Source organism: Andrena cerasifolii, chromosome 2, assembly GCF_050908995.1.
Source record: "Andrena cerasifolii isolate SP2316 chromosome 2, iyAndCera1_principal, whole genome shotgun sequence".
NCBI classification, from domain to species: domain Eukaryota; kingdom Metazoa; phylum Arthropoda; class Insecta; order Hymenoptera; family Andrenidae; genus Andrena; species Andrena cerasifolii.
The window spans coordinates 9,278,547-9,289,203 of record NC_135119.1 but is presented as its reverse complement, the minus strand read 5'-3'; the positions used below and the strand labels follow the sequence as shown (position 1 = coordinate 9,289,203).

General features: G+C 35.1%; 2 protein-coding genes across 3 annotated transcripts; one reads left to right on the top strand and one right to left on the bottom strand.

Moving 5' to 3' along the window:
• Positions 1-209: 209 nt before the first annotated feature.
• Positions 210-4,674, top strand: Cbs (cystathionine beta-synthase). The gene is made up of 6 exons (XM_076807379.1): positions 210-521; positions 1,430-1,539; positions 2,413-2,762; positions 3,302-3,552; positions 3,627-3,897; positions 3,988-4,674. The coding sequence occupies exons 1-6, from the start codon at positions 439-441 to the stop codon at positions 4,432-4,434; spliced, it is 1,512 nt and encodes a 503-aa protein (XP_076663494.1). The 5' UTR covers positions 210-438; the 3' UTR covers positions 4,435-4,674.
• Positions 4,675-5,975: 1,301 nt separating this feature from the next.
• Positions 5,976-10,058, bottom strand: Trs33 (trafficking protein particle complex subunit Trs33). 2 transcript variants are annotated; one of them, XM_076807380.1, is made up of 4 exons: positions 9,708-10,058; positions 9,419-9,587; positions 6,682-7,108; positions 5,976-6,070 (listed from the first exon to the last, which is right to left on the bottom strand). In XM_076807380.1, exons 2-3 carry the CDS (start codon positions 9,542-9,544, stop codon positions 6,707-6,709), a joined length of 528 nt encoding a protein of 175 aa, XP_076663495.1. In that variant the 5' UTR covers positions 9,545-9,587; positions 9,708-10,058; the 3' UTR covers positions 5,976-6,070; positions 6,682-6,706. The 2 variants fall into 2 exon arrangements, with proteins under 2 accessions (XP_076663495.1, XP_076663496.1); XM_076807381.1 differs by having other exon boundaries at positions 9,419-9,549.
• Positions 10,059-10,657: the final 599 nt, after the last annotated feature.

The following is a 10,657-nucleotide window of genomic DNA, read 5'->3' as shown; positions in this document are numbered from 1 at the left end:
TTTTTGCACCTGAACGGCCAAACCCCAGAACAGCCCTGAGCGTAACAGTGACGTATGCAATGTGCGAGTAATAGATAATCATAGAGCCACAGTGGTGTCATTTGTACAATTATATATCTGTACGCATATACAATAGCACATTCCTAAAATCACAAATAGCGTATTCGGACGGTCCTACTGGTGCGCACTGAGTGCGAATTTTAGCCAATCGGAAGCGAAAAAGTTCACACTCCGTGCGCACCAGTGCGACCGTCCGAATACGCTATAATAAAACAAAGTCAGAGGTTATATTACTACCACAAAACTTCGATATCATCGAAGCCGAAAGGAGTGTAACATTAAAAAAAAATTGTATATAATTTTGTATTGGGTATCGAACCTAATATAATCGTATATATCGAACCAAATTGTATTTAAAGTGAAGTAAACATTTTTATAATGGAATTGGTAAGACCAGACCGACCTAGTCGTTGCACGTGGAAACCAAATGCAACGAATTCACCGCATACATGTAGAACGGAGTAAGTTTAGAAAATAGATATATACTATTACTTATGCCCCATGCGCCTATGTTTAAGACATAGGCACTTCATAAAATATGTAACAAAGCTATATCAATAATAATGCCAAATAACAATATAAACATTATAATCGTACAATAATACACTTTTCTCTTTGCTGCCTATTGCATTACTACATTTAATGGCTCATTGAGATGATAACTTTCGGATGAACCCTATGCAAAAATATAATATGTACATTGTAGAGAAAAATTCAAAGAATTTTGCGATATTTTTTTGAGATTTTTAAAAACCGGTTTTGTACTGGAAATTGCAAAATAAGAAGTTATTTATCATTTTTGGATGGGAAAAATGAATTCACATTTGAACAGGCATATTCACATTCATCTCTCATACTATTCTCCCTGTCATTTAAGAAGGAACCTGCCGACCGACAAGTTTAGACCGGTTCTGCGCAGGTTGACGCTCATAGGTGCCGGGAGAAGTCACTATTGGCTGTACCCCCATCAACGCTTTTTCGGAGCCAATGAGCTCATTCTACATGCGCGAAACGGGTTCCTTCTTAAATGACACGGAGAATATATATTGATAAAAATTGTATTTCCAAGTTTTCACATAATATAAAATTCACTTGAATTTATTTTGTAGTTATTTATGTATACATTAAAAATGTATAGATTCCATTTTAAAACACATAAATGATTTTCAAATTTTTTAAAATTATTATCCTCTAGAAAGGTGCAAACATTACACGAAAAATTTTATTTCACCTAAAATGTGATCATTAAGGATAACTAGCTTGAATATAATATTTTTACTTGTGCTAGAGTTATTAATTTTTGAACATTTATTTTTAACATTAACATCGACTCTTTTACTATTGGTATTATTTGGAATTTTTGTTTTAGACATGAAGATCGCAATAAAATATTGCCTGATATTTTAACAGCTATTGGGCAGACACCACTCATAAAATTGAACAACATTCCGAAGGCTTATGGAATTAAGTGTGAGATGTGTGAGTATAAATTGTATATAATGAAAGGGTTGTTTGCACAACTGGCTTATTTGATTCTGAACTCTCTAACACAAAAGCGTAATGGCGAAATAGCCCAATTTCGCACGGTTGATATTTGTTTTGTGAACTCTTCTACAGTGATGGGATCAAGTATATTGGAAGTAGGTTCGAATCTGACTGTATAGTTTCGAACAGTTCACCAGTGCTTCGGAAAAAAAAAAACACTATTTTCAAGTAGACTCGAACCTCGACAAGAAAGGTTTGAACTCTCTATAAGAACTTTGAGAAACGTCAGCGGTACTTGCAAGTATAATCGAACTCTGACTACTTATAGATTTGAACCATTTAACTAAAAACTATACCTAAAACATCAAGCTACAATATCCAATATTAACTTGCGTTCAATCTAGTACCAAATACAAAATACAACGAAAAATATCTTAAGTGGTACGATATTGGCAATTCTCAGCTATGTAGATTTTTGTCTTTCCAGGGTTCGAATACTACTTTTACGAGATTCGATTCTTTCAGACGTCGAAGAACTTACAAGTACATTCTCAAACTCTTCCGGTAGTTTTTCTGAGGTTCGAAACCGACTTCTATAGCCCAAGTACTTTTGAAGTATATAGAATGGAACGCCAGCTCTTCTGAGTAGTATTCGAATCCCATGAAGTGAATGTTTTGTATTGGAATTGACTCGGATTCGTGAGTACATATTGAACTTGATCCCATCCCTACTCTTCTACGATATTTCGACAAAATAGTCTAGAACAGGACTGCATTGTAGACACCTGTTGCTGTGTTTGTGTTATAGAAGCCACAGCTGAATAAGACGATTAAACATACATTGCAAATAGAGAATTAAATTTTCAGACGCAAAATGTGAGTTCCTCAATCCTGGTGGTTCTGTGAAAGACAGAATTGGATATAGAATGATTCAAGATGCAGAAGAGAAAGGTTTATTAAAACCAGGATATACCATCATTGAACCTACAAGTGGGAATACAGGAATTGGTTTAGCAATGGCTGCTGCAGTGAAAGGTTACAGATGTATTATTGTTATGCCAGAAAAAATGTCTAATGAGAAGGTGTCCACGCTACATGCACTTGGTGCTGAAATTGTACGGACACCAACAGAAGCAAGTTGGGATAGTCCAGAGGCACACATTAATGTTGCGCAGAAATTACAAGCTGAAATCCCAAATTCCGTTGTTTTAGATCAGGTAATACGTCATGTGCATTTTACTTATTTAGATACGTCTTCCAGTGGCGGATTCAGAGGGGGACTTATTTTAATATGCAAAATACTTATTTCAACTTACAAGGGAAGATCCCGAACCCGAAAATTAAAAAAAATTCTGAAACTTTGTGAATATGCAGGGGATTTCCTCCTGATTACAACGCAATTCTCGTTTGCTGCCCAAATTCACTCGAAGGGGTGAAATTAACCCCTCGAAAATTCGGCTATTTTCCGATTTTGTGTTATAACTCGCGAACTGTAAGAGACAGAAAAAAAGTTTCAAGACAAAAGTTATTTATTTTAATTAGATCTAGCATTTGGTAAAAAATTATTTTACAGTTCACGAGTTATAACACAAAATCGGAAAATCACCGGATTTTCAGGAGTCAATTACACCCCCTTAGAGTGAATTTGGGCAGTAAACAAAAATTGCGTTGTAATCAGGAGGAAATTCCCTACATATTCAGAAAGTTTCAGAATTTTTTGAATTTCTAATTTTTATTACTAATTTTGTATGTTTAGTATGCTAACCCTGGAAACCCACTGGCACATTATGATCAAACTGCACTTGAAATTTGGGAACAGTGTGATGGAAAAGTAGATTATTTGGTAGCCGGTGCAGGTACTGGCGGCACTATTACTGGTATTGGACGAAAGTTGAAGGAATTATCACCAGATACAACAATTGTTGCTGTAGACCCCAAAGGGAGTATTTTAGCTCAGTCACCCGAATTGCAGGATAATGTCGATTTTTACGAAGTAGAAGGAATTGGGTAAAAAGCTTCTTATATCCTAACGAAGACAGTATTTTTACCTATATTTCTAATAATTACAAAATTATTTTTAGCTATGACTTTATACCTACAGTTCTAGATCATAATGTAATTGATAAATGGATAAAAACCGATGATAATGAATCATTAAAAGCTGCTAGAATGCTTATACGTCAAGAAGGATTATTGTGCGGCGGTAGTAGCGGAGCTGCACTTACAGCTGCTCTTGAAATAGCTAAAGATATCCCTGAGGGGAAGCGCGTTGTTATTGTTTTACCCGATGGAATACGAAATTATATGACTAAGTTTGTGTCGGACCATTGGATGGAAGCTAGGGGATTTTTAGTAAGTTATAATTATATTATACATAAACATATAAATTTATTGATTTTTTATACTAATTTGTTAATAATTTGTTTTTATAACGATTTATAGACATCTACGTGCCAAAATGAAGCAAACAAGTGGTGGTGGAATATCGACATTTCAAATTTATCTTTTGATAAAACGCATTTGTTTAAGGAGAATAGTACAACATGTGAAGAAGCTATTCGTATTTTGGAAAGTAAAAAATCTAACCAATTAATTATTAGCAATGATAATGTACACGTAAAAGGTGTAGTCGTTCTAAATATACTTATGTCAAATGTAATATCTGGTGCAGTAAAGCTTTCAGATTTTGTAGAAAGGGCTATGATTAAACATTACGTAAAAGTTAAACTCTCAGCAACACTTGGCCAATTATCGCGTGTTCTTGAAAAAGAATCATACGCAGTTATCTTAGACGATGAACATGACAATGCTTTCGTCGGGGTTATAGACCAATCTTACATTTTAAACTTTGTTACTAAAAATAATGGTTCAATAAAGTCTAATAACTAGTTACGTAGTTAGCTAAATATTTTAAAATCAATATATCTTTCTTAAGTCGCTAAGTTTTTAGTACATTATCATTGTAATCGATCTGTGCATCCTACATTACTTATTTTTATGTTGTGTAGCTTTTGGCCATTTTAAACGTTGCAGCACACACATTTAATGTATCAACACTGAAAGTATAAGTAAATCATTCCTGAAAATTTTTGTATTAAATGATTTAATTAATAAAGTCTAAATAAAATATTTGTACTACTTTTGGTGTACTACATTATAATTAGATGCGATAAGAATATAGATCCATTCTATGGTTGACACAGAATTAGTTCTGCTTGAATACTTGTAAGAGAGTAAAGATTATCAACATTGGACGTTTGAAGAATGGGAGAAAGTCTCGTAGAGTAATGAGTCAAAGTTTAAAGTATTTGTGCGTACGCTGCGAGTGTATGTTACACAAAAGTAGATCATAAACTAAATAATGATGACATAATGCTTGCTATCAAGCACGGAGGCAGCCCTGTTTTGACATGAGATTGTATTAGAAGTTACAGATCTGATAAAAATAACTAGTATTTTGAAAGAATAGTATTTAAATGTGCTATGTAACCATGCCATTCCTTCCAGACATTGATTAATTAGACCTACTTCCACTTTCATGCATGACAATGATCCATGACCCGCATCAAGAATATATGAAAATTGTTTATAAAAATACTGAGATGGAAGTTATGAAATTGTCACGGCAATCTCTTTGTGTTAACATCATTGAGAAATTGTAGGTTGAACTGCATCGACAAATTAGACAACGGTATTTGAATTCTGAAACATACCTATGAAACCCTTACTTCTACAGAAGGAAGGAAACAATATCAGTGCTGAAAAATTTAATTACAACAACGCTGACATGCCAAACTTAGTGCAGGTTGTAATCAAAGAATGCAGTTTTTCTTTTTCTAATCAGATTTCCAATGCGTTATCCAGCATGTAAGTCTGTTATTGTAGAAAATATATAATGTAAAATGTTCCATAAAATCCTTTAACTATTTCATAACTCTTTAAGATCCATTTGAAATTTAGTATATGCCCTAAGATTTTTGGGAGGCAGGCAGTGTATATATATTATGGATGGAAGAAATATGGTGAGATAGTGAATGCACTAGGTGATTTATATTCAAATGACAATCTATTGGAATGATGGTCACTCAAATGTCAAAAGTTTAGGGTCTTATTCGTATAGTTTTCAAATATTTTATTTATTTTGAATCACACACTTGAGAGGTGAATATCATTGATTGCCTTATGTAGGGACACCTTCTCTGTCCTGCATTGGTTGTTGTTCCTAAGATATAGAATGTTAGGATGGATAAGTATTTTGAAACCATGCAAACTTATGATGAGTGTCAAAAAATACATTTGGCAGCTTATAGTCTAAAGGATATCAATTTTCACAACACTTCGGCATCTGGCGTGTCTCACTGTGTTCCTTTTACCCACAATATGACACAGGTGGAAGTATATTATTACATAATTCACAATAACACATGAGATGCAGAAAAGACATTTACTATTTTTATCATTTACAAAACAGCTTACGTATCTGCATCATAATTATTCTATAATACGAGTTTACTTTGTCTTTAATCTATAGTGAATAATCAATAATCAAAATCATTGGGAAAGGATACTACAATCGGAGTACAACAGATGGTACCGGGTAATAAGGGTGCAGGGGGTACCCGAATATCTGGAGGCAGGGTGGAAGGAGGAGAGATGGAGAAGAGTGGCGAGATTCAGGCTAGGAAATGAAATGAGAGGGGGGAGGTATTGGTTAAAGAAGGAAGATAATATATTGCTGGACGTGTGGAGGTGAGGTGGAGGACTGGGAGTATGCTTTGATGGGGTGCGAGGGGGAGGGGATGACGGACAAAGTGAGGAGGGTCCTGGATGGAAGCGGGAAGGTGGAGGTATGGATGAAGAGACGGATGGAAAGAACAAGGATGGGGGTAGGAATGAGTGTGGGAGAGTTGAATGAGTGAGGAGTACGGCGGAAGCGGAGGTCCCAAGGAATGAAAGGAAGAAAGTGGAGGGATGTGTGAGGCAGTGCGGAGTGTGATGAGAGAGGAGAGACACGGGGCAGAGGTTTACGACGTGCGAGAGCAATGCGGAAGGGCAGAGGACGCATAGGGGGGATGGGCGAGACAGAGAGGTGCTGAGAGGAGGAGTATTATAGGGAAACATTCAACTTATACATACATACATACAATAATCAAAATCATTATTAAATTCGTTGTACTTGTACATGGAATTTGCAACTTGGTAACGTAGAAATCTCAGCATTAACAGTACTAATTATTCCAAGATTTGCTAAACTCCCTCTCAAAAGTCCACACGTAAATGCTAATAAGCGTGGACTTTCTTGGAGATATTGTTTATTATTATTGGTGCCTACTTTATCTAATAATCGAAAGGAGTTATCTTGCAATACATATACACCGTGGTGGTTTGTTCTTAAATTATCAATTTGTTTATGATAAAGACTGGACCAGAAATCTGTACAAATAAATTTTATCATGTCCAGCTCGTCTTTAAATCGATTCCATTCTCGTGTCAATCTTTCAATGATTCTGTAGCCAACACTGAATCCCATCCATTCCAGTCGACAAAGTTCTTCTTCTTTCTCCTGTATAGATTAAAGCCACATTTTAAATGTTGCATAAAAAAATAATTTGTTGCGCTTATATTAACAGTAAATTGATAAAGTGGAAAATGTTAAGCATATTCTGATAATCATGTTTGAAATTTTGGAGGCTGAAACACTTTTTAGATGTAACTTAAAATTGAATACTATTATATGTATATACATACCGGGTCATCCGTTAAAACTGCAACCTACGCGCGCGCGAACAGACAAAATGGCAACACCGCCTCACGGACGCATTCCACTGCAACCACTGGCCCAGCGTTCGGAGGGCTGCCAGCGACCGCTGGACAGCAGTGATGCCCCGAGTATCGAAAATTTTAGGATGGTATCTTTCAAATTAATGTCGCAAAGAGTTGTGCGGAATTTCCCGGCCCAGGTAAGCGAGCCGCGCGCTCCGCTTTTATGATCGGTTTACCACTCGCACCCCAGATCACTGTAATGAGGTTTGAAAACAATGTCGACTGGTTTTCGTACCCGTCTTAATTTAAAAAATTTTAGCTACGACAGGGCTGACCGCGGCGCTATACCCCTGTACGGAGAGATTTTTTGCCATCTGCGTGTAAAAGCCACAATAATGGCGCATCGTTCCAAAAAATGACATTAACGGAATTTTTTATAGTTCAAAAGTTATACGAAAAAGGCCCCAAATTCTTCAACCTGGGCCGGGAAATTTCGAATAGCTCCTAGCGACGTTAATTTGAAAGAGACCATCCCAAAAATTTTCGAAGCTTGGGCATCACTGCTGTCCAGCGGTCGCTGGTAACCCTCCGAACGCCGGGCCGGTGCATGGTTATAGTGGAACCCGTCCGTGAGGCGCTGTTGCCATTTTACCTGTTCGCGCGCGCTTAGGTTGCAGTTTTAACGGATGACACTGTATACTAGGCGTCAAAACGGCTTCCCTTCGGAAATTTGGCAACGTTGCATGTCACTAGGCATAACTCAGCGGTTCTAGTGACATGCAACGTTGCCAAATTTCCGAAGGAAAACCGATTGTGGCGCCTAGTGTACATATATGTAATTTTAATACATTATGAGAGCAGAACTAGTAATATTAACCATTTATAATATTTTACAAATTATAAAAATCTAATACCGTTTGAAAATAATATTAATTGAGTATTATGCTAGCCATGCACATATTAAAAGGTTAAATTGGAATTGAATAAATAACATTACTGTTATTACATGGTTAAAACAATTTTTGTACGAGTAGAGGAAAGTAAAGTATTCTGTATGTGAAATGCCTACTGGAAGTAATTACTGTTTACGCTCTGCTAACTATACATAACTGTAGAATATTCTTTTGCTTACATAAAAAAATATATGTATGGAGAAATACTGTGTTTGTACAATGACATATATACAGAGTATCTGTTATCATAATATTAATTGTTACCGTTCAAAATATTATTTCAATTATAAAGGCAGGCTCTCACTACGCCTTGCCTCATTTTATTCTTCCTATGCTTTTCCTATGTAGTTTGACAATTTAACTCACACTGCGCTTCGCCTCGGCACCCAGCCACGGATTGTGCCTCGAGAATGTTTTGAGGAAGAGGCAAAGCATAGTGTGAGCCTGCTGAATTGACGATTACTACCTTAAAACATTCAGTCAAAACTAAGACACACTGCATAGCTCTTTCCTATGCAGATACAAATACTTGATAGAGAGGAAAGTTCAGTGTTATAATAAAAACAACATTTTCATGGCAAAAGATACTTTTCATCATGGTATTCAACTTTTTTTCTCCATTAATTTTTTGTATCCCCGCACACAAAAGAGTTTAATTCAATTTTTAAAATCACTCTATGTTATAGAAAAGAAAATAATTTTTTTTTCTCGTAGTAATGCTATCTATAGTATATATTATATTCATTTTATTATTATTTTTGTTCTAACATTTTATGGTTTTATATTTATTAAAAAATGAATCGATTGAAATTAATGTGGTCATTAAAACCAAAGTTTATACATAAAAGAGAGTCGAATTCTAAGAATTTTAAAAAGTCAAAACTTAGTAGGGCAAGATTTTGTAATGTGCGTGAAAAAACTGTAGGACAAAAGTAATTTTCTTCAATTGGCAAAACTACTGCCATTTGAAGGTTACAAAATTTTTTAGTGTTCTATTCCCAATATGGTTAAAGTAAAGATACAATATCTAAGGAACATTATTTGTTACAGCTACTTCTAAAATTGATACCTCTTAATATTACAATATCACTAAATGCTACTCAATATATAAAAATAAAATCATTGAGTACAGTTGGGTGTTCTATATAAGTAGTTACCTTTTTTTCAAATGTTTTGCTGAGAGTATAATTAACCATCTCTGTGTGCAAATATTCAAAAAGACATTCGTCAGCTTCTCCAAACGCATGAGAATTGCTCTTTGTATCAATTATTTGTTGTCTCATTTTGGCTTTTTATAAAATCAGACAACAGTATTATCTGTTCGATCTATTATGAAGAAAGTTGATATACATGTTATCAATAAGTTATCGAGGAAAGGATTGCTTAATTTGCTTATTGCTTAAGTAAAAAGCAGAACATATTAATTGTAAAACAAAAGTATCTAACCTCAATTGTTGTACTTCTAGCACAATAAAGATCCTGATACAGTTCAAATGTAATTTCGTAGAAATATTGAGACAAGTAGAGTAGTTCTTCATATATGTATGAAGATAAATATATATATACACTCTTATTCTGCTTTTCTCCTTCGGTAAAACTTTAAAACATATGTATATATTAATATGTTTCTAACGTAAGAATGTAACTATTTAATCAACTGTGATTCTCATTACTGCAAATGCACTGTAAACATCGCGGCAAAATTGTTTTTACTCTTATTTACTTTACCGATTTTTTATAAGGTTAATTTGTAACACTAATTTATGTTTATAAATTATCGGATCGATAGAAGTAGTGGTGGAGAACTATCGATGGTACTATCGATAGTTATCGATGGTCCTCACTATCAAAAACTATCGATGGCATATTTTCACTATCGATAGTTATCGTTATTGAAAATTGGGGGTTCATAATGTTCATATCCGTGCAGTCCCACACAGGGGGGCCAAGCTTCCCTCTTACGAAAGTTGAAGCAGAGTTTGTAGCGCCTCCTTAAAATGTAGGCCTATCTTACCTACGCTTTGTCTAAATCTATATCTTCTTTTTGGTAAAAGAAGAATTTGGTCCCCTGCTACGGAAAGACTGTAAGAATGACGCATAACACCTCTAGGGCCGGTATGAACGTGACGCGGTAGTCAGACTGTCCATTTTCCCAATTTTTGATAACCACAAACCGAACCAACAAATTTGCTCATGAAGAATCACCACTAACATATCGAATTGACAAGCTGTGTATTTAAAAGCAGTCTAGCACACCACTTTTACCTGTCACATCGCTTATCGTTTCGACGTTGTGAAAACGAGTATTAAGATTCGAATCGTTTATTTTATTATTACGTTTAAAGAAATAGGAAAGAAGATACAATAAACAAAAGTTCCTTAAAATAATGCAAGGA

Coding starts and splice junctions, on each gene's coding strand:
- Cbs (XM_076807379.1), top strand. CDS start 439: ATGGAATTGGTAAGACCAGACCGACCTAGTCGTTGCACGTGGAAACCA. Junction 1,540..2,412: donor TGGAATTAAGTGTGAGATGT/GTGAGTATAAAT, acceptor TTAAATTTTCAG/ACGCAAAATGTGAGTTCCTC. Junction 2,763..3,301: donor ATTCCGTTGTTTTAGATCAG/GTAATACGTCAT, acceptor TTGTATGTTTAG/TATGCTAACCCTGGAAACCC.
- Trs33 (XM_076807380.1), bottom strand. CDS start 9,544: ATGAGACAACAAATAATTGATACAAAGAGCAATTCTCATGCGTTTGGA. Junction 7,109..9,418: donor GCAAAACATTTGAAAAAAAG/GTAACTACTTAT, acceptor TAATCTATACAG/GAGAAAGAAGAAGAACTTTG.